Source organism: Neoarius graeffei, chromosome 1 (assembly GCF_027579695.1).
Source record: "Neoarius graeffei isolate fNeoGra1 chromosome 1, fNeoGra1.pri, whole genome shotgun sequence".
Lineage (NCBI taxonomy): Eukaryota > Metazoa > Chordata > Actinopteri > Siluriformes > Ariidae > Neoarius > Neoarius graeffei.
Window position 1 is genome coordinate 116,371,484 of NC_083569.1, and position 24,108 is coordinate 116,395,591.

The window sequence follows — 24,108 nt, forward strand, 5'->3', positions numbered from 1 at the left end:
CAGCATCATGCAGCAAAAATCAAGGTGCATTAGACCAGGTGTCCAATTTTCAAACACCCAGTTTGGGTCGGCCTGTGCCCACTCGAGGGTCAGATTCCTTTTCTTGGCTGACAGGACTGATCTTCTGCTGTTGTGGCCCATCTGCCAAAAGATTTCATGATTTTTTTTTTTTTGTGTGTGTGTGTGTTGTGAGATGTATTTCTGTTCAGAGTGGCTATTTCAGATCTGCTGCATTTGCCTACAGGTCATAAAACGCCCCTTCAACTCGAAATTCCGACTTGTGAACTCTCAACTACGAGTTCCTCCAAGTTCAACATGACCATCAGACTTACACAAAGGAGCATCTCTTCAGGTGATGATACATGGGGCAAATTTTTGGGCAATGTTGCTGGGTAGTGTTCCCAGCAACGGGCAACCAGGTGAAACACTGGGCAACTAATTAGGGCAACAGACAGTTGGTAACAACCAATCAGATAAGAGCAAATCTGTTGCCAGGGAGACAGACATGCAAAGATGGACACTGAAACATTTGCAGCTGTCGCTTTTGTCTCGGCTTCAGCCTTTATTTCGCTCAAGTCAGTCTCACTTCTGGAACAAAAGTGAATAGATACTCTGGTCAAAAGATAATTTGTCATTATTTTTTACATTTATAAGTCAAAATATTCTGTTAAAAGCAAACATTTCTTAAATCTCTTTAAAAATGCTACTAGTCAAAATCACATATGCTATAACGAATGACTGACACATACATCACAAAAACATAATGGCAAAAATAAAATCATTTAATTCCCATGTCAGCAAAAAAAAAAAAAAAAGGACTGGGACCAGGAGATGCTGCTGAGGAGGAAAAGGGGTGACAGAGCTCTTGAAAGGCTTTCTTTCTTTTTTAGATCCCAAAGTTTCACCCTCAGGTTCCAGAAGCAGTCGTGCTCTGTATGTGAATTAGATCAAACAATAAGTTAGACAATCTCTATCGCAAATTTTTTTTTAAAAAAATGAGCTGCCCACCATTTTTACCTTGATGCAAGAGAGCTAACATTATTCCTACATAGCTAGTGATAACTTTCAGCTAAGTATGCTCGCAAAAACCACCGTAAGTTAGCTAAAGCCTATTCAGTTTCTATGGAGTGGTGTTTAGATAACCGTAGTTTACACTTAGCTCTTGTCTCTCTTTTTCTTTGCTCCACTGCCGTTGAGACGCTGCCATCTTTGTTGAAAATTTCAGAAGCTCTCAGGTGGTCGTGTGATTCGCTGCTAGCACTCTGATTGGATGATCTTAAAAAGTTGCGCGAAATGATCAAAATTGTTCAGATAGAAATTATGTTGCCCAATCTCAGTGGGAAAGTGTTGAAGTGCAGTTGCCTAGCAACATTGCCTGAAAAGTTCCCCCGTGTATCATCACCTTTACTTTTCAGTGAGTTATGCTGTATATAAAAAGGATTTGCTTTAGTGAAGTCTATAACACTGATCATACGGTTTGTTGTGTTGAGAAGGAAGGCTAACAAAAGATGAAGATGGAGGCACCCATGTTTTCCCCCTTTGTACTTTGAATCAGTGGAGGTTAAAATGATGTCATTCCGATCTCTAATTTAACTTTTCTGAGGTCAGTCGAATGCAGAATTCCCGTAACTTTACTGTCAGGCCATTCTTCTCTGACCTCTCTCATCAACAAGGCATTTCCACCTATTGGGTTGTGTGGGTCCCCCCATTTCTGTGTAAGGTCTAGACACTGCCTGCAACCATATTACAGTCAAAGTGACTGAGATCACAGTTTTTCTTCATTATGATGTTTGATGTGAACATTAACTGAAGATCTTGACCTGTATCCTGGGCTGCTGCTGGTGAAGTGAATGCTGGTGACAATTATAAGGACCCACAGCATTCCAGTAGTTCACAGGCTCCTTGTTATCACTGAATTGTTGTGTGCATGATTCAGTAAATCACACTAATTGAAACAGAATTTAAGCAAGACCATCAGCTTTGATGAAACAAATTTCAATTTCCAAACCTGCTAAAGTCGGGCTACTTTTATCTTGTTTCTGATGTTAAGGCAGAGATATTCTGAGAGGAACATCTCTGGCTAAGGTGACTGGTTAGCGTTATTTTATTTGAACATTGCTGAAAATATCTTTGTGAAGTGCCCAGGCAGTCATATCGGTTTGGTGTTTGTCCTGATATTTGTGTGCGCCTGTGCTCTCACAGCTAAATGTTCTCAGAAACAGTTTACTGCTTATTTAGGACTTTTCACAACAGTTTTGTTTCTCAAACAAACATCTAAGCAGTGAACTAAGTGTGTGTTAGTGCTTTTACTGAATAGATAGTGTGGTAGATGACTTTTCATATCATGGACCATGGAAACGGTAGGGCTCGACTTAGGGGAATGAATATTTTTTATAGCGACTGCTCTCCCTTCTCACTGTCCTTTCCTCTCATGGGTAATGCGTCTTCGAATCAGTTGCGAAGGAAAATGTGAATTGAAACAAAGAAATAAAGAAACAAACATACATTTGAATTCATGTGACTGCTCTATAAGCCAAGCAAAGTTCACTTACGGTATATATATGGGTCTGTCTCAGACACTGGGTACTGTGGGGATACCCCATTAAATATACTCAGTCAATAAACTATACAGCTTTGAATGGTGATATTGGTTTTAATTTGAAATAAAATGATGAAAGAAATAATACAGACAACTAAATCTTTGATGTGAATATTCAGAATTTGGCAAAAATTCTGCAAATTTGTGGAAAATTGGCGGCTTGATCTGGGAAATGATAAATGGTTGACTACATCGCATTCCCTTAAAAAGGTTGTAGTCCACTGAAAAGTCTACCGTTTAGATCAAAACACACGATCGTATTGCGTCCCTGTATATTTCTGAATCTTGTTGTTGCCTTTTTGTCCACTGAAAAATAATGGTCCAGTGTCTTATTTCTTCTTGTGTGGCAGGTAACATGTTGATGCAGTCTGGGAAGTATCGTCTTCAAGTTGGAGTGATTAAAGTCACCCGCAAAAATAAAGGCAGCCTCTGAGTGCATTTCCTGCTGTTTGCTAATAGCTGCATGCAATTCTCCCATTGCAAGCTTAGCGTTAGTGTCTGGTGGTGTGTAAATACAGCAGTAACTATAACTGATGTGAGTTCTCTTGGGAGAAAAAAAGGTCTACATTTAACCATGAGAAACTCCGCGTTAGGTGAGCAGTGTCTCTCGGCGACAACAGAGTTTGTACACCAAGCTCTATTTATATAAATGCACAAACCTCAACCTCTGGTTTTGCCAGAGCCATCTACAGTCCAAATGAATGGACACGCCATCCTGTTATATCTCTCAACTAACTCATCGGGTTTTTCTGTGTTTATAGGCTCTGAAAGAGATTCTCTGACAACATGAGCAAAATGTCCACTGTTCAATTAATACTGTATCTTCAGGTACTATTAACACATCAGATCCATCTTCCATCAAATATGTGATTTTCCGATGTAAAAATCAGCACTCTCCAGTAACAAGACAAAGCAATTCTACAGAGATGCGAGAGCATTCTTTGTCAGAATCTTTCAAAAAATAAAGGAAAAATTCCCAGTGAGAGATCAAATCTTGATGAATCTGTCAGTGGTCAATCCTGAGAACCATGATAATGTGAAACCAGAGCAGATTTTGACTTTGGCAGAAAGATTTCCAAATGTAATGAAGGCAGATGCCAGATACCAGGGCAGTTGAGATTCAGGGAGCTCTGTCAGCTGATGAAGCTGCTATTGGTGCTGCCAAATTCTAACTGTGACGGGGAAAGGGCATTCAGCATGGTGCGTCACATCAAGACAGAATTTAGGGGTCAGATGTCTCACCAAACACTTGTTAATCTTGCAAGACATCTGGAAAATTGTCTGGAAAATTGCTCAAATCTGCAAAGCAAGCAGCCTCTAAATACAATGAAAGCTTGCAAAAGGAACAGGCATAGAACAGAGGAAAGGAAAGAGCCCTTTAGGCCTAGGCCTACATGTACAATTACATTCATTGTCATTCATGCAATTCATTCATTGTTCTGTTATATTCATCTGTGTTTTGGTATCTAAGTAAAGGAATGTTCTGTGGTGAAATATCTATCTATCCTGGTCATCCTTCCTTATTTATGGAGGGCGGGGTGTCCAGATTCACCCTTTTCCACCAAATCAGTTCCAGGGCTGGTTCGGGGCCAATGCTTAGTTTGGAACCGGGTTTTCTGTTTCCACTGACAAAGAACTGGCTCTGGGGCCAGAAAAACCGGTTCCAGGCTAGCACCAACTCTTTGCTGGGCCAGAGGAAAGAACCACTTACGTCAGCGGGGGGGCAGAGTTGTTAAGACCAACAACAATAACAAGACTGTGAAAGGTCGCCATTTTTAAGCAATGAGATATTATGGATGCAGTAAAGCAGCAGTGGTCTGTGGAGGAGACAATCTGTCTCCTAGCGATATGGTCCACAGATGAAGTCCAGGCGAAACTGGAGGGTGCTACGCCGACCAAGCCCGTATTACACCAAATACAAAAAGAGATGGCTGCGGCGGGGTACGAACATACTCTTGAGCAGATCAGCAACAAATTAAAGAAGCTGAAGAAAGACTACAGGGACCAAAAAAAGGACCTCGGTCGAAGCGGCAACGGGAGGCCGAGGAAGAACCCCTTCAATATTCTGGACTCGGTCCTCAGTGATAGACCAGCAAATAACACCACCAGAGCCTTAAATTCAGCGACGGCGATGCTGGAGGCGATGGTGCCGCAATCAGAGCCTGGTAAGTTTCTTTTCAAACATTTTCGCCTTGCATAAAGTTTTAGTTACTTCAGTTAATGTTTGTTTGTATAATGTTATAATGAAATCTGACGCATACTTTCATTCACTAGTTCATTTTTGTAACTGTGAACTTAGTTCAAATTTTTTCATTATGAACTACAGTATGAACTGAACTAGCTCATTTTAAAATTTGTGAACTGAACTTTGAAATAGTTCATGTAGAAAGTGAACTTTCCCAACACTAGCTGTTTTTATGTGGTTTATAGAGTTGTCCACCATCGGGGATGAGGACCTGATGTCTCCACGCCACTGCAGCTCTCCTGCAGCATCCAGCAGCTCAGGACAATCGCAGCAGACCAGACCTGGTAAGTTGTTGTGCTGAGTATCCAGTAGTCTGTCTCACTGGATACTATGCAAACATGGATATATACCTAATCATGTGACTTTATAATATAAATACATGCTGTAATAAGTGACCAGTCATTCATATAAAATCCCCTACCAACCGTAAACAGTTAACTAATGCTCTTATTGCTGAGCTGACATGTTTCTTATATTGTATTGCTGAACCTGTGTTAATCTACTTATGACTTAATAAAAACTTTTAAACTCATTATTCTGTTCTTGTACACAGCTAAGAGGAAGCGAGACAGCAACACTGAGCTCCTGGAATACCTTGAGCAGGCGGACGAGAGGTTCCTGCAGCACAGCAAGGAAATGAACGATGCCTTGCTGCACAAGCTGGAGGCAGACAACAGTGCATTCCTCAGTAATAATGGGGCGCATAGTGTCTGTAATGGAGGCACAAGCCAGAAAATAATCACACCACTTTTCTTGTTTTGCACCTTTGCACTGTTCACGTCACTTTATGTTGTGTTTCTATGCACTATGTAAATAAATGTTTTTTCTAAAGAGACATGTCTGCTTGTATATGTTTTCACTAGTGATGTAAAATTATTTTACCTGTGTAATAAGTACAAGTAAAGCTGGTTAGAGCTTGTGAAAACATGTAATGAACGAACTCAATAAGCTACCTTTTTCAGTCACTTTATTTACAAATAAATGACTCATTTCTATGAACTTATCGAACTGAACAATTAAACAACATTGACATGAAGTAAATAGCAAAATAACCAAACAAATTACTTGTTCCCTCTGTTAAAGTAGGCCATTAAAGCGGCTCTAATGTCAGCCCCTTCTTGACTGCCATGTTCAGGTAATGCCTGAAGAGGAGGCTGGATGTTGGCATGTCTGTCTTGGTGCTCCTCAGTGAAATTGTCGCCATGTTCCTCACAGATGTTACGAAGGACACAGTAGGTCAGCGCCATTTTCTTGCACAGTTCCAGCTTGCAGTCATTTCTTTTTAGTAGGCACCTCCACCATCCTTTCAGTCTCCCAAATGCCATTTCCACAACCGATCGTGCACTGCTGAATCTGTAATCGTAGGTGTGTTGTTCAGGGGTCAATCTACCAGTGTCAGAAAAGGGTTTCATCAGCCAGTTCTGCATGGGGTAGGCTGGATCACCTATCAGGTAATGTCCAACCTCACAGCCAGAGATGGTCACTTTGCTTTGACCTAGAAATTCCCCGTCACTTAGGACTTCCCACAAATGTGACTATTTTAGGACTCTTGCGTCATGCACACTCCCTGGAAAACCAACACACACATCCCAGAAAAAATCCTCTGCCATCTACAACTGCTTGCAGAACAACTGAATCCCTTCCGGTTGTAGTAGTCTCAGGGATACTGTTCTAGTGCTATAATGGGAATATGGCTTCCATCTATTGCACCAACACACTGTGGCACTCTCCAATGACTCTGAAAGAGAGCAGCCATTTCCACTAACCTCTCAGCATCAGGGCATGTAATGTGGGCAGGGAGCAGCACCTTGATGACTGTGTGACAGAAATTCTGAACGCAATTAAAGACGGTGCTCATGCCTACCCCAAAAAGATGGCTGATGGTCCTGTATTCACCGCCAGTGGCCAGCTTCCAGATGGCAATAGCCACCCGCTTCTGGTTTGGGGGACACAAACGGTAATTTGTGTTCCTTCTCCCCAAGACATGCCTCACCCGACTGCAGATATACTCAAATGACTCTCGGGACACACGGAAATTCTGCACGAACTGGTGAGAGGTGAAATCAGGAACAATTGTGTCCCACCAGTAGCGAGATCTTGGGTGTGCCCAGACAACATGTGATCTCCGCCTTGCCATCAGTCGCAAGATTACCTGTAAAGAGAAAAATGTATAGGTAAATAAACATGTTGTGTGGAGAGTCATCAATACTCAAACAAATATTCATCATGGTACTTAACCCTTGTGCGTCTTTTTCCCCTTAGATTAGAGTGGGATGTGTATTGAGAAATAAATGTGCATGTATGAGTGTTGGAAACATAAGTGTTCACTGGCGCCATCTGCGGGGGGCACGGACCTTTTTGACCCCCCAAAGATAAAGTTGGGGGGGCAAAAACACCCCAATAATGAAAAAAGTAGTAAACAGTACAGATGAACTCATGTTAACTGACGATTGAAACCACCTAAACAAATAGCCTAGCTTTGAATGCAAAATAAGTAATCTATAGAAACGTCACCTAAAATGTTATGATCGGACATGACCCGCCCCCTTTTCCGCTTGCAATATTCCAATGGTTGGCAGTGAGTGATTGACAGGTTGCACTATGCAAAATTTACACGTCCTTTAGTGCTTTGCGCAGACTTAAGACCTACCTGCGGAGCACCATGACTGCTCCGAGACTGAATTACTTGGCTGTTCTTTACACACACAAGGAACATACAGACCACATTGATTTGAAAAAAATTACCAATGAGTTCAGCGCTTGTGACAGAAGGAGTGATGTTTTTGCGAAGTTTTAGGGCTGATGGGCTATTAGGGTGAATATGATTTTCTCATGTTCATGAATATGATTTTCTCACTGCCTACTTGTTAATTTCCGTGGCCATGAAAGAGATGTGTTGTTAAAGTTTGTAAGTAAGATTAAAATTAACTTTGTCATATCCATTAACTCTTAACAGAAACTACATTCATGTACAGTTGTCTGCCGAATTCATCTCAAAGAAAATTGCATGAAACTAAATTTGTTTATTGAATAAATTGTGTTTCATACAATGTTTAAAGTCGTGAGATTTTTTTAATGCATCATAATAAGTTATCGTTAAAATGGGCGCTTCCCACTTGCAATGGTGAATAGTAATGAATGAAAATGACTTACAACTGAGTCTTTGATATTCAACTACATACACTGCCGATGTCATGACGTCACGGTGCAAGAACATAATTCTGACCCCCCAATGTTGACATGAAGTTGGCGCCTATGTAAGTGTTACATTTACTTGTGGAGTTAATGTACAGCACTTTGCCATACTTTATATTCTATTGACCTTATTATATTTCTATATGTATGAACACAGTCAAAATAATAAAGAAAATTAACAACTGACAAGCCAAAAATGTCCTTAGTGAGGCATAAGGGTTAAAGAAACGAGGTTAAACATAAATCATTCATTTGTATTTCCATGCAGTTTGTTTACATTCACTTCAGTCAGTTAAGTTCATTACAGAGCTAAGCATCCTCATATCTACCGCTGTGGTAGATATGAGTGGCGACTTAAAAATCGCCAGTAATATGTTTGTGAATTTGTGATGATTCCAGCAGGGACATAACACCGGCTAACGTTAGCTCATAACAAAGGCTGACATAACCATCTCATATTCAGTGTAAGTAAGAGTCAAAACGTTATTAGGTTATTACCTGTCTCCTAGAACGTAATCACCATCCAATCAAAACCTGTCGATCAACACAAACACATTGGATCTGCCGTTTTCTGATCCCAATGAAGCACCGTAAAGCCAGAAGCAGCAGCTGTACAAACGTAAAGTCATCCATTATTGTTGTTGTTGCTGCTTCTTCTTCTCCGTGGTGTTGTTGCTTCGATGTTTGTGCCAAGGTTTATGCAAACGCAGTGACGTAATGACGTGGCTCCCCTTAGCACCCCGAGCTATGGAAAAGCAAACTGGTTCTCAGCTGGCTTGCAAGTTGAACGAGTTGTGAACCCGCAGCAGCACTGGCCCCAAACCAGCCCTAGAACTGATTTGGTGGAAAAGGGGCATCAGTAAGGAGCTTAATATATGGCACATTGTAATTATCATAGTTTATGCGTTGGGGGCAGCTAAGTCCCCAAGCCAGGGTGTCAGCTATGAATCTGAGTGAATTGAGTGAATTCGGGTATTGTTCATCTCCAAAAGGCCACCCCAAAATCCACCAGAATGCAGGAAATCACATCAACCAAATCCAAAATTTTCTGGGCGGGGGGTGTCCCTGAAATGAATTTTGGCAGGTTGGGATGTCTGTAAAGTGTTCTGTGAGTTTATGTATTACCTCCCTCTCACAAGTGATCTGTCTTAAACATTTATGCTTAAACAGACACTCTTACTTTATTTCCATGTTTTCTTTCAGTTGAACTGTTTTGATATTTACTACTCTATTTATAAACCAACACAGAAGAACAATAATAATACACACATGAATTGGGCTTCTGAGAAACTACGTACAGAAATAAATATCTTTCACACTTGGCTAGCCTGGCATGGTGGTGTAGTGGTTAGCACTATTGCCTCACAGCAAGAAGGTTCTGGGTTCGAGCCCAATGGCTGATGGGGGCTTTTCTGTGTGGAGTTTGCATGTTCTGTCTGTGTGGGTTTCCTCCGGGTGCTCCGGTTTCCCCTACAGTCCAAAAACATCTAGGTTTTGAATAATTTATGAATGTTATTATGTTTGAATGTGTACCCCACCTCTCACCCATAGTCAGCTGGGATAGGCTCCAGCTTGCCCGCAACCCTGCACAGGATAAGCAGCTACAGATAATGGATGGATGGATTGACTTAGATGGCCACATCATTTTGAAACTAACATTCATAAATATCCCAGCAATGCTTTGAAAATTAAACACTAAACTCAAAGGAGCTTGAAGTTGGATGAAAGATGAGCAACCTAGAAATTGTAGCTTGTAAAGCTTTAAGCTTCTCTTGATTTAATGCAGTGGAGTCTCTACTGTGTGCTCTTTTTTGTATGTGAGAGTTTGAGAAAAACAAAAAGTATTGAAGATTTTTCTGGAAAGAGGAAGGAAGAGCAGATACAGTGCCTGTACACACTAAAAGAGAAATTAAAGATCTGGGATACACTCATCCTCTCTTTCTTTCCTTGTAGTGTGATTGAAAGCGAGAAACCACAGGAAGTGTTGAGACTTGAACACACACCACACCTCACTCAGTCAGCCATTAGAGTTGCAGGATGGAGCTCAGTCCACTCCCGGTGATGCTCTGTGAGTAAATGTTCTCTTTGTGTCTTCATTAGAGTGAGTGGTGGGGTATAAAGTTCTCCATCTGCAGTCTGAATGTCCTGAGTGATGAGTTTGTGTCATTAGGACATGGGTTTATGTCCCAGTGCTGAGATTATCACACTTTTAATCATAATATTTGCTTTAAATAAAGCAATTTTCATTAAATAAAGGCATTAATGAGCAGAATAGTCACTTTTGAATTTCTTACAGCTGGTAGTTTAGATTTTCTGAATAAGATTGAATCTTTTGTGTCTACAGTGTGCTGTTTCCATGAACATACTGAATAATTTTCAGATTTACGTCATGATTTCTGTTTCTGTTCCCTTTTTAGTGCTGGTCTCACTGATACCAGTGGCCCATGTTCAAGGTGATTTATACTGTATACACTTCATCCTTTATATTGTGTAAATTTCTTCTTTCTAATGGGGCTATAAAGGTTGTGTAGAATTTGTTACTCGTTGTTTAATAATCATTCAGAAGAATTATGTTCATTTCAGATAAATAATGGTAATAAAATAAGAAAACAATGACCAACAAAAATTCTGATGGGAATACATAGTTTTACATGAGTTTCACTGTGGTTCTTTAATTTGACATAAAAATCCCTTTAGAGATGCATCAATACTGGTACTAAAAATGCTCCAGTATGAACAGACAAAGCCAGGTGATCCCATGTGACATGAGCTTAGTGTACGTTATTGCACTAATGAACAGACAACACAAAACAACAATGATGTGGACGTACTTCACAAACTATGATCCCAGCAAAACCAGTGACTGTATATATGGGTTGTCATAGTAACAGGGATTCAAAAGTAAAGCCAAAATTGTCTCTGAGGCCTTCTCGTGGCTGGCTGCAGTACAGTTGTAACCCCGCCCATTTCTATGTTACTCTATGGGAAAAGTGTCAAACTTCCATTTTAAGTTACATCTCACCCCAATTATTTTCAGCAACAGTGCTGTCATTTTTATAAATGGACCCTGAGATCGACCTCAAAATCTTCTCATGATCAATGAATTTTATTGGTGTTATTTGGTGATAAAACAGGGTGTGGTTGATGAGCTGATTGACAGTTTTGGACATGACAATCGAGCCTCATGAACACACATTCACTTTCCAACACACACCTGAATCTCTTTACAGTTCTGCAGCAAAGTCATGTCCTGTTCTGCTGTAAACTCTTCTAACAGACCCTCAGCAGGAAATTCTCTGCAGTTTTTCAGTATGTTGCTCATTCTGATGTCTAAGCGAGCTTATTGTACTGACATTATAACTAGCAAACATGAGTGAATGAAGCGATGGGATAAACCAAGGCAGATAACACGCGCAAAATTTCAAAGCAATTTTTTTTTAAATTGACTGTATGATCTTAGCAAACACTCAAAGTAGCTTGGGAAGGTCAAAAGTTCTGATTTGTGTACCAGCCATCAGGATTTTCTAGATTAATAAATACTTTTGAATATAAGGTCTGAATTTTAGATTTGAGACGCAGCTCATGACAATGATCACGACAGCAGATGAAAGTTCCCTTAGAGACAAAGTGCATCAGTGTGTTTAGGGATTTTTATGCACAGTGACATTAAACATTTTACAGTTTGACTTGGAAACTTGACAGAGATTTTTTGGCTCTTGTATCTTGTGTAAGTTGTTTTTAGATGTTCTGGATGTACGTAAGATACACAGTGAGTGTGCTGCTGCTTCTGAAGGTCTCATCTCATTATCTCTAGCTGCTTTATCCAGTTCTACAGGGTCGCAGGCAAGCTGGAGCCTATCCCAGCTGACTACGGGCGAAAGGCGGGGTACACCCTGGACAAGTCGCCAGGTCATCACAGGGCTGACACATAGACACAGACAACCATTCACACTCACATTCACACCTACGGTCAATTTAGAGTCACCACTTAACCTAACCTGCATGCCTTTGGACTGTGGGGGAAACCGGAGCACCCGGAGGAAACCCACGCTGACACGGGGAGAACATGCAAACTCCACACAGAAAGGCCCTCGCCGGCCACGGGGCTCGAACCCGGACCTTCTTGCTGTGAGGCGACAGCGCTAACCACTACACCACCGTGCCGCCACTTCTGAAGGTACAAAGTATAAACCAGAGCCCTCTGCTTCACATCAGGCCAAACCACACCACACCAGAGTTTTTTATTTTTTCCATAACAGCACTTCTGACTTGCCTGGTAAGTCAGGACAGGAAATATTTCTGTAGTTTTTACTCAGATATGTTACACATGAACATGTTACTGATGTAATAAAATGTTTCAATGTTACAGTCGGTCTAAATTCTAAACCTGGATATTTTTTAAAGTATTGCGTGGTTATTCCCCGCTGATGAGGGGACCATTCTGGTGAGCGCTGGCGCTGCCTGAAGTCCTCATGCCTGGATGGTGAAGACTTGTGTCGTTTTAAGTCGGTCACCGCCAACCTCAAAGTCTGGACTTCCACTGACAGTTGTTTGATGGCTGATAATACATCAGGGCTTTGGTCTGAGGATGCTGCTGCTTTGGTGGACACCATTGCTGTGAGGTGTGCAACTGGTTGTGAGCCGGTGTTAGAACTGGAAATAGTGGTGGCTGCATTCTGTGGTTGTGCAAGCCGAAGTGCTTCTTGTGCTCGCTCCCACTTACATGCCACTGCTAGGGCCTCCTCCAACGTGGTAGCCCCATGTTTGTGGCACTTCACTTGCAAAACTGGGTCTAGTCCAGCAACAAATCATCAGAACCGCTCCATAGTTATAGCCTTCTTTTCATAATTTGGAAACACTTCAAAAACTAGCCTAGTTATCTCTGCAGCAAAAACTTCAAGCAGCTCCTTCGGCATGCGCTGCCAGGCATTCACAAAAGTCTGAAAATGTTGCAAAACTGCTTGCTGCCAAAAACATCAGTCAGTCGGGAAACACACGCATCATAGTCCTTCAGTGTGGCGGGTGGCAGTGATAACCAGTATGCTAAGGCATCGCCGCTTAGCCTAGCTGGCAAAATGGTAGTTAAATCCTGTTGCTGAGACGCAGGACACGCTCGTACAGCGAGCTTTAATCTGGCTTTACACAGAGAAAAACTTTCTTTGTCCTTACTGTCACCGTGGGCAGCACGGTGGTGTAGTGGTTAGCACAGTCGCCTCATAGCAAGAAGGTTCTGGGTTCAAACCCAGCGGCCAGTGAGGGCCTTTCTATGTGGAGTTTGCATGTTCTCCCCGTGTCTGCGTGGGTTTCCTCCGGGTGCTTCGGTTTCTCCCACAGTCCAAAGACATGCAGTTAGGTTAACGTGGGGCGGCCTTGGGCTGAAGTGCCCTTGAGCAAGGTACCGAACCCCTGACTGCACCCCGGGCGCTGTGTGTGGCTACCCACTGCTCTGGGTGTGTGTGCATGTGTTCACTGCTTCAGATGGGTTAAATGCAGAGGATGAATTTCACTGTTCATGAAGTGTGCATGTGAGAAATAAAAAGAGTTTTTTTATTGAATTACATTGGTCCCCAGCAGTAGACTCACCCAGCCTAACATTAGCAGCGTCCTCGCTCCTATTTGCTTCAGTTGTAGATGCATTTTGTGGGGCAAACAGCACAACTTCCTCATCGGAGCTCATGTTTCGTCGCCTGAGATCGGAAGACTAGCAGCTGATAAACGTTGTGACTTGCATAAGCACTCAGTGATTAGCAATGTTCATCCAAAATGCACTCACTGTCAAACTCAGCTAGCCCCAGTAACTTAGCCCACTGCTCGGTCAAAAAAAAAACCCCACGAATCTTCCAATAACAACAAAAACACCGCTGACACCAGTCTGTAACCCTAAAAGTTGGCGTAAGTGCATGGAAACTCCCGTCCTCCTTACCGGGGCGTGGAATAAACGGGCTACAGGCGGTTTACAGAAATTCAGTTTATTGCAGACCGAACACTTGCATACAACTTCTTCACTCCTCTCACGTCTTTTTCTCCTCTCTCCCCGTGTTCCTCTTTTCTCCTCCCCCATGGTCACTTTCCCCCCGGAACCAATGTCCTCAAGGCCCTTAACAAAATGTTATGTGACACTGCTGTACAAAACAAAATACAAACAAATTAAAGATAATGTAATATACTCTGTTTTTATTATTATTATTGCAGGGAGAGTTAAAGCTGTGGTGTCCATTCAGCCTGATGCACATGTGTTCATTGGAGAGCGTGTTACTCTCAGATGTGACACACAGGGAGGAGGAGACACTCAGCGGCCATACAGCTGGAATAAGAACAATAATAGACTCTACACAGACAGAGGATATCTAGCCTCAACAAAGGAGTTAAATATCTGGTCTGTTGGTGACTCTGACGGTGGTTCCTACACCTGCAGAGGACAGGATTCAGAGATCAGTGATGCTGTTACACTGACTGTATCAGGTCAGTCTGTGGGGGTTTTGTTTTAATTTAATATGTTTCCATTATTTTTTAGGGTTCAGATTTTGAGCTGTCAGTAACTGAGTCCCTGTTTGTTTAGTTTGTCTCGTCGGCACCAGTTTCTTTCTTAATATATTTATTTATTTTTCTTTCCCAAATTCTAACAGAAAACGAGAGCGCCCGAAAGGGGAAACCGAGCCTAGCCGCTATTTTGAATCCTCATTCACGGCTGTAATGCAAATGGCTTCCTCCTCGGTATACAAGTGCACTTCCATGGCTGGAAAAACACTACATTCTGCCGCCTATGTAGTGCCCTATTTATACAAATAGGAGTCATTCAGGATTCAGCCATGTTTTTGCTCGACCAAAGTTATCCAGTATTATGACCTTTATATTGCATAAATAAAGCCATTTGGTGAAACTTTGAAGAAGAGATTGTACTGGTTTAAAGTTTTTACCGAACGTAATATTATGTATGAGGATAACATGGTCCAAAATGGGCCTCATTAACTAATGAGATCAAACTGTGAGCAGGTTAGAGGTTTTTAGCTTTCTGCTGAAATGTTTTATTTTATTTCTTCTTCCTCAGGGTAGTGAAACTCGCTCTCGCTGTGAACACTGTCGTTATCGCTATCCATGCTGTAAAATTAATGCTATTCTCCTGAGAAATGCTGGCAAACATTTAGGATACAGACCCGCTCGCCAGCCAATCAGAGCGCAGGATTTGGACCGCGAAAAAAATATAAATGTTTATGTTAGAAATATTTCTGAAAGCATTTAATGAGCACAGTGAATCTATTGCTTCTGTTGTGAAGTGAAAAGCAGCTCTGACACCTTCATCATTTCATACCGACAGAAAAACCCAAAGCGACTGTGAGAGTGAATCCTCAGAGCTCCGTCTACACTGGAGACACCATCACTCTGAGCTGTGAGCTGCAGCAGGGGGCTGGATGGAGGTTTCTCTGGGAGGAAAAGAATCAGTATTCGCAGTTTGTGAACACTGGAGCTACAGACACCAACACACTCAATGTGACAGTTGATACTGCAGGAGAAACCGGGTATCGGTGTATCGCACACAGGCGGAACGCATGGGCGCAAACAGACTACTACACAGCCTACAGTGATGAAGTCAGGATTACAGTAAGAGGTACAGCATAAAATTTTCACTTTTTTCAGCAGGTTTGAAGTTAGGAGGGGTGTGAATAAAAATACTGCATAATTATAGCAATTCCATGTTATTCTATAATGTTTTAAATAATCCTGAAATAAGTTTTAAAAGGTAGGTGTTATTTGTGGTCAGTGAGGTCGAACAAGGCTCAGTAAAGTCAGTAAAACAGTTGAATGTGTGCTTATCAGGGAGAGATTCACTCTCATGTGAGATACAGACTGGTGGATACAGGTGATACAACTCTTATTTCACAAAATATTATTATTATAAACCATTCAGTGATGATGATAAGGATGAACACATTCCTAATCTCTTATAAAGGTGTTTATACCTGTATGGAAACAGAAGTGCAGAAATACTCACTATAACATTATTCCATGTAACTGTTGAATTCTGGATTCTGATTGGTCAAAAGGTGTTGATTAATTTTCTATAACAGCAGCTCTGACAGTGCACTCATTCTAATATGGTACTGTTTCTATAGTAACAGCTCTTTCAGAGGGACTTGTACGGTGGATGAGTCACGTAATCTAAGCCCGATGATAAAGAGATTAAAAACATGTAATTTAACAAAACAACAAAAAAGGGTATAATTGGTATGGTGAAGTTTTCTGTCGGAAGATGTTTCTTTATTTAACTTAGGCCATTATTAAAAAATTTTCTGTTTCCGGTCTACCCGCCGGGTGAGTGCCGTTTGTGCGGTTGAATATATATATATTTTTTTAACGCCGGTTTTTCGACATTTTTTTTCGGGTTCGTAAATCTAAAATCGAACTTGACATTTACGCATTCCCAGGGCTTTCCACTAAGGCTCATACTAGCCAGCCATGACAAATAAGGAGACGACAGTTCCCCTGTGTGAAATAGTGAGAGTGCTGCAGGTCGCGTATCGCAGGCTATGAGGCTCCGATGCTCTGAGCCTGTGTGTGTGTGAGAGAGAGCAGTCCCGCCCCTCTCTGCTCCCTGAGTGGAGCCCCTCCCCTCTCTGCTCCCTGAGTGGAGCTCGTCGCCTTGGTAACGGTGCTCAGGTGCAGGGAAGAGACACAACATTACAAGCAAAGAGCGCTTTTTCTCAGAGTTTCCTGTCCTCGAACAATGCTGATTTACACAGAAACGAAAGGAGCTATTCACAAAATTCTTTCACATTGAGCGCTACAAGGCTCCCATGAACACATTGATGTAATTTTTTGTCTCTAGTGTAAAAAAATGTGGACAATAGAGCGAGTTAAAAACAAGTGATTTTGTAGTAAAAGCGCTGCCAGGTTTATAATGGGAGTGAATGGGGCAGCGCCTGTCCTCTCCTTACTTTCAGGCTTCTCATTCAAAAACTGTAAATCCTATCATTAAGGTAGACACATTGTGTGAATCAAGACAAGTGTGACTACAACTTTTGAGAAAATTATGTGTGTAGAGTGAAATTTGTGGCTGAAAACACAGTTTAAATGAGAAAGTTTGAGCTACTTTTTCAAGCTCTCTACACTGTAACTTAACGAGCTCCACTGAAGTGTAATGCCATAGACACCCATTATAAAGTCTGAATTTCTCCAGAATTGATCGGGAGGAAACACAAAATAAACTCCTGTGCACGCAGCTCCCAGGGTTAAATGTATTTTCCACAGACCATTTATTTATTCACTTTACTCAAATACAAAGTAAAATGGCAGTAAATCTTCTTTCTTTTCTTGCGTATTGCATCATGAGGCGTTCCTGGCTTGTAAATCTCTTATTTTCGGCGCATGACACATTCACACAGCTGAGCATGCTATGAATTAACAACGACAACGGTCTGCAGTGGGGCTACACAATTACACACTCAGCGAACATTTCTCCATTTGTGTATGAAAATACACTCCAACGACTCAGTTTGGTTTCATTTACAACCAACGGTGTCTTTTGATGCCAGCACGTAATTGAACGAGAGAAGACTGGTTTACCGGAGACAAAATAAGCGTTATCTCTGCTTCTGTTCCCTCCGATGTCGCCTCCGACGGCCCCGACACACTACTGCCTCCGCCGAGTGCGCGCGTACACAATGCATGTCAGGGCCGCGGATGAGTTACTCTCCCCTGATCAACGAAGTCGGCGGGGAATTTGTGGTTATTATCGATACAAACAGCGCGAATCACAACTTAAATGAGTGCGGTTTAGTTTGACATTATTGTCAGTCTGTTAGATAAACATTTAATTTTATTAAAATCAAAAATTAATACTTAGAGCCTGTGGGCTACAAAAATAGTCATTTAAAGTAGCTGGCTGGACTTAATTGTGTAGTCGACCGTATGGCCGGCAGCCGGCGCTTGTGGAAAGCCCTGCATTCCGCGCAGAATATAGAACTGAATCAGCTCTGCGCATGCGCCGTGCGGCACAAAAAAATGGCAGCCGCCATGAAGGAAGGAGATCCGGAGTTTTCAAACATTTGCTTAAGTGTGAAATCGCAAAATGGTATTCTAGCGAACAACAAAATAGTAAAGATTCAGAAAAACAAATCATTCACTGATCATTTTAATAGTGTAATTTCATCTGAACGAGGCCTAACGGTCGATTTAGAACTACAAAAAGTCTGTGTGTCGGACATTTTAAGTACCTTTGTAAAAGTTTTGCAAATGTTGCAGTCAGCATTTAAAATGCTAACTTAGTTTTTGTACAAGTTTCAGTTGATTTAACTGTCATATTTTATTAAATGTGTCTGCTTTTGTAATAAAGTACTGAAAGAAAAAGCAAACACAGCATTGCGATTTCTTATCCATCCATCTCTCTCTCTCTCTCTCTTTTTATATATATATTTATATATATTTCATATTTATAAATATATATTTATATTTTTATATATATATTAATTACATTACAGTGGTGCTTGAAAGTTTGTGAACCCTTTAGAATTTTCTATATTTCTGCATAAAAATGACCTAAGACATCATCAGATTTTCACACAAGTCCGAAAAGTAGAGAAAGAGAACCCAGTTAAACAAATGAGACAAAAATATTATACTTGGTCATTTATTTATTGAGGAAAATGATCCAATATTACATATCTGTGAGTGGCAAAAGTATGTGAACCTTTGCTTTCAGTATCTGGTGTGACCCCCTTGTGCAGCAATAACTGCAACTAAACATTTCCGGTAACTGTTGATCAGTCCTGCACACTGGCTTGGAGGAATTTTAGCCCATTCCTCAATACAGAACAGCTTCAACTCTGGGATGCTGGTGGGTTTCCTCACATGAACTGCTCGCTTCAGGTCCTTCCACAACGTTTCGATTGGATTAAGGTCAGGACTTTGACTTGGCCATTCCAAAACATTAACTGTATTCTTGTTTAATCATTCTTTGGTAGAACGACTTGTGTGCTTAAGGTCGTTGTCTTGCTGCATGACCCACCTTCTCTTGAGATTCAGTTCATGGACAGATGTCCTGACATTTTCCTTTAGAATTCACTGGTATAATTCAGAATTCATTGTTCCATCAATGATGGCAAGCTGTCCTGGCCCAGATGCAACAAAACAGGCCCAAACCATGATACTACCACCACCATGTTTCACAGATGGGATAAGGTTCTTATGCTGGAATGCAGTGTTTTCCTTTCTCCAAACATGAGGCTTCTCATTTCAACCAAAATGTTCTATTTTGGTCTCATCCTTCACAAAACATTTTTCCAATAGCTGTCTGGCTTGTCCACGTGATATTTAGCAAACTGTAGATGAGCAGCAATGTTCTTTTTGGAGAGCAGTGGCTTTCTCCTTGCAAGCCTGCCATGCACACCATTGTTGTTCAGTGTTCTCCTGATGGTGGACTCATGAACATTTAATATTAACCAACGTGAGAGAGGCCTTCAGTTGCTTAGAAGTTACCCTGGGGTCCTTTGTGACCTCGCCGACTATTACACGCCTTGCTCTTGGAGTGATCTTTGTTGGTTGACCACTCCTGGGGAGGGTAACAATGGTCTTAAATTTCCTGCATTTGTACACAATCTGTCTGACTGTGGATGGGTGGAGTCCAAACTCTTTAGAGATTGTTTTGTAACCTTTTCCAGCCTGATGAGCATCAACAATGCTGTTTCTGAGGTCCTCAGAAATCTCCTTTGTTCATGCCATGATACACTTCCACAAACATGTGTTGTGAAGATCAGACTTTGATAGATCCCTGTTCTTTAAATAAAACAGGGTGCCCACTCACACCTGATTGTCATCCCATTGATTGAAAAAACCTGACTCTAATTTCACCTTCAAATTAACTATTAATCCTAGAGGTTCACATACTTTTGCCACTCACAGATATGTAATATTGGATCATTTTCCTCAATAAATAAATGACCAAGTATAATATTTTTGTCTTATTTGTTTAACTGGGTTCTCTTTACCTATTTTTAGGACTTGTGTTACAATCTGATGATGTTTTAGGTCATATTTATGCAGAAATATAGAAAATTCTAAAGGGTTCACAAACTTTCAAGCACCACTGTGTGTGTGTGTATGCGTATGTGTGTGTATGTGTGTGTGTGTGTATGTGTGTGTATGTATATATATATATATATATATATATATATATATATATATATATATATATATATATATATATATAAAATCCCTCCCTCCTGACTGAATTTTTTTGCTCACCCGGTGGACAGGAAACGGATTTTTTTTTTTTAAGGATGGCCTTAAAGAAGGATTGTCAGCTCACTGTAACAGTCAGAGGTAAAACTGTAGCTTTAAGTTTTATGACAAAGACAGAGGAGGTGTAGAAGAGAACCGCTTCCAATGGTGAGTCAGTGAGCGCTGTCAGAGCTGAAATCTTCAAAGAGAGAGGTGTGTTTATGTCTTCAGCTTCTCTTTTAGTGGATACAAGTCAGACGCATGAGTGACGCACAGTCTTTGTATGAGTGATGTGCCTCAGAAGTACTACATAAGTATTCCACACTTGCTATTTGTGCAGCCCGCAAGACAGAAGTACATCTCATTTTCTACCCCTATGAGGGGCAAGATTCTGGGTATATACAGTTAGGTCCATGTAACTTTGGACACTGACACAAATTTTGTTTTTTTACCTGTTTACTGAAACATATTCAGGTTATAGTTATGTAATGGACAAAGTCCAGACTTTCAGCTTTCATTTGAGGGTATCCACATTAAAATTGGATGAAGGGTTTAGGAGTTTCAGCTCCTTAACATGTGCCACCCTATTTTTAAAGGGACCAAAAGTAATTGGACAATTGACTCAAAGGCTATTTCATGGGCAGGTGTGGGCAATTCCTTCATTATGTCATTCTCAATTAGGCAGATAAAAGGCCTGGAGTTGATTTGAGGTGTGGTGCTTGCATTTGGAAGATTTTGCTGTGAAGAAAACATGCTGTCAAAGGAGCTCTCCATGCAGGTGAAACAAGCCATCCTTAAGCTGCGAAAACAGAAAAAACCCCATCCAAGAAATTGCTACAATATTAGGAATGGCAAAATCTATAGTTTGGTACATCCTGAGAAAGAAAGAAAGCACTGGTGAACTCATCAATGCAAAAAGACCTGGACACTCATAGAAGACAACAGTAGTGCATGATCGCAGAATAATTTCCATTGTAAAGAGAAATCCCTTCACAACAGCCAACCAAGTGAACAACACTCTCCAGGAGGTAGGCGTATCAATATCCAAATCTACCATAAAGAGAAGACTGTATGAAGTAAATACAGAGGCTTCACTGCACGGTGCAAGCCACTCATAAGCCTCAAGAATAAAAAGGCTAGATTGGACTTTGCTAAAAAAACATCTAAAAAAGCCAGCACAGTTCTGGAAGAACATTCTTTGGAAAGATGAAACCAAGATCAACCTCTACCAGAATGATGGAAAGAACAGAGACATACTGTGTGCTCAAATGCAGCCAAACTGATTGGTCGGCATTTCATAATACAAATGGACAATGACCCAAAACATAAAGCCAAAGCAACCCAGGAGTTTATAAAAGCAAAGAAGTGGAATATTCTTGAATGGCCAAGTCAGTCACCTGATCTCAACCCAATTGAGCATGCATTTCACTTGTTAAAGACTAAACTTCAGACAGAAAGGCCCACAAACAAACAGCAACTGAAAACCACTGCAGTAAAGGCCTGGCAGAGCATTAAAAAGGAGGAAACACAGCGTCTGGTGATGTCCATGACAGACCTGCCAACCTTTACGCATTTTGTGTAGCAGATACGCATTTAGACATCAAACTATGCTGCTACGATTTAACAGTTCAAAATATGCAAAAAGCCACTGATGGCTTTGAGTTCAAAGATCTTTAATATTCCGGTTCAACTGTCTGCATTCGCGTACGAGGCAACTCGTCTATGGGTGTGACCGCATTGACCAGCAACCTGTAGAGAAAAGAAGCCTTCAACCAATCACAGCGCTGGTTTTAAACTCAACTAGGCCTAGGCTATGAGGCTAAGCGGAGAGCCGAGGAGCCGTCAAAACAAAAGTAACGAAATTGATTTTCATCCCTCTCGGTCGATCTTCATACTGTGACTGGCAGGCGCGCGGGAACACATTTTAGGTCAGGGCTGCTGCATATTAAGTAGCCTGGTTAATGGGGGTCATGGGTTTATATATATGCCGTTATAATGCACTTTAAGATCGATACCTTGACATCACTGCAGCGCGGTACCCGACGTTCCATAATCTGCATGTAAGCAGAACCAACCTGTGATTTTGGGCCAAAATTCCTCACTGTATGGCTATCTCCATAGTAATGAGTTTTTACCTTTGACCTTACAATGTAGCCTACACTGTAAGAAGTGATTTTCGAGAGTGGTAAATATAATCTATGCAAACCAGATAAAATTTACTCGATTATTGCAGTCAGCCAAGGAATTATAAAGTAATCGGTAAATTATACATATGCTACCTATTCGTTAACAGTAACAGCCGTTACATGGAAAAATCTGGTAAAATATACCCCAAAGCCGTGCGTCAGAGTTTGAGTGAGCGGGACAGGGAACTCTTGGACTGCCATCTTCCTCTCTCCGGCTGAAAGTGTTGTTTGCATTAGCCAATTATCCAGAAACAACATTTGAAGCTGTTAGATAGTGAGTTATAAAACAGGTTCATTACTTGAAGTGTTGTGTGAAGCTGTTGTACTGCACTTTATTCTGTTTTTTTTTTTTGAATGATTTTATGGATTAAAAACATTGAGATGATGAACCATCTGAAAGTCTTTTTTTGGGGAGTACATCTTACCTTCTCCGAATAAGTAATGGTTACTAAGTGATATTAATTACCTTTTGATTAGTAATTATCAGGTATTACCTACTAGTAAACAAGAGATAATTTTACCCAATTTCAGTGAGAAAGTAGCTGTTGAATAGATACATAAATGTGAGGTAAATTTTACCCAATTTATTTAAGTATTTCATAGCTTTTTGTTTGTTATTTTATACTCAATATATGGAATTAAATCTACCCCAGACAAGTCAATGCAAATTGTTACCTCAGATTTATTGGGTAAATTCTATAGGTTACTTTTTTCAGTGTACATAAAAACGAATTTTAAATACACATCAGTCAGTTTTATCCATTATGTTTATATTCTGATATGAATTTCATTGTGTGATATTTTAAAATTGCTCAGATGGCAAAATTAGTAATGATTTAAAACGTTTCATCCCTGCTCAGTAGGAGTGCGCAGCACCCTCAGTACTCCAGTAGAAGGCGCTACAGCACCCTCAGCACCCCACTTCCCGTGCCCTTGGTGACTGGTTTTACAAGGGAGGATGGTGCTAAACACCGTTTCGAAGTTAAATGGGCAGGGCAAGGGTATTGTGAATAAAGCAAGGACAACTGTCCTAACGTCATAGTTCAAAGCACAGTGTTCCGCCTTATCTGAAGGAAATATTTGTTCCAGCTTGTTTTGATATTTGACCCAGGCTTCTCAATCCAAAAAATATTGCATAGCCTAAAGTGAAAGTGTAGTAGCCTACTGATGTTTCCATCCAGTCAACGGATAGACGCGTTAAAATCTTCTGAACTTGGCCACTCGTGCATGTGAGATTCAGTGAGCAGTGCATGAAGTGTTTTCACACAAGTGTGTGTGGTGGAGGATGATATGTGTGTGTGTGTGTGTGTGTGTGTGTGTGTGTGTGTGTGTGTGTGTGTGTGTGTGTGCCTTGCAGTTAATAATACACAACGTCAGATGAGGATACTGACAGAGAGAGAGAGGGAAGCAAATCTTTAAAGAAGCGAGTCTATGCCCCTCAGAAGTTCCTAACGAAGTATCAGTGGCCATGCCTCCGCCCCTCTAAACTGCCTAATCATGCATTTTGCACAGTGTGCAATTATGATTTTGACATTAGCCATCAAGGAAATACAGGTAATAATATTGCTAACATAGAAATGCTTGCATTTATATACATAGGCCATTATTTTTTCCAAATTAGGCCAGGTCAGGGACGGCACGGTGATGTAGTGGTTAGCGCTGTCGCCTCA

General features: G+C 41.0%; 1 protein-coding gene across 1 annotated transcript in view; it reads left to right on the forward strand.

Annotated features, from left to right (window-relative positions):
- Window positions 1-24,108, forward strand: part of LOC132886008 (B-cell receptor CD22-like) — a 229,975-nt gene that overhangs the window by 110,157 nt on the left and 95,710 nt on the right. Inside the window, exons 8-9 of the mRNA XM_060920549.1 lie at window positions 10,457-10,492; window positions 14,232-14,501. Of these exons, the coding sequence (XP_060776532.1) occupies window positions 10,457-10,492; window positions 14,232-14,501 (306 nt within the window). The remainder of the gene's footprint in view (window positions 1-10,456; window positions 10,493-14,231; window positions 14,502-24,108) is intronic.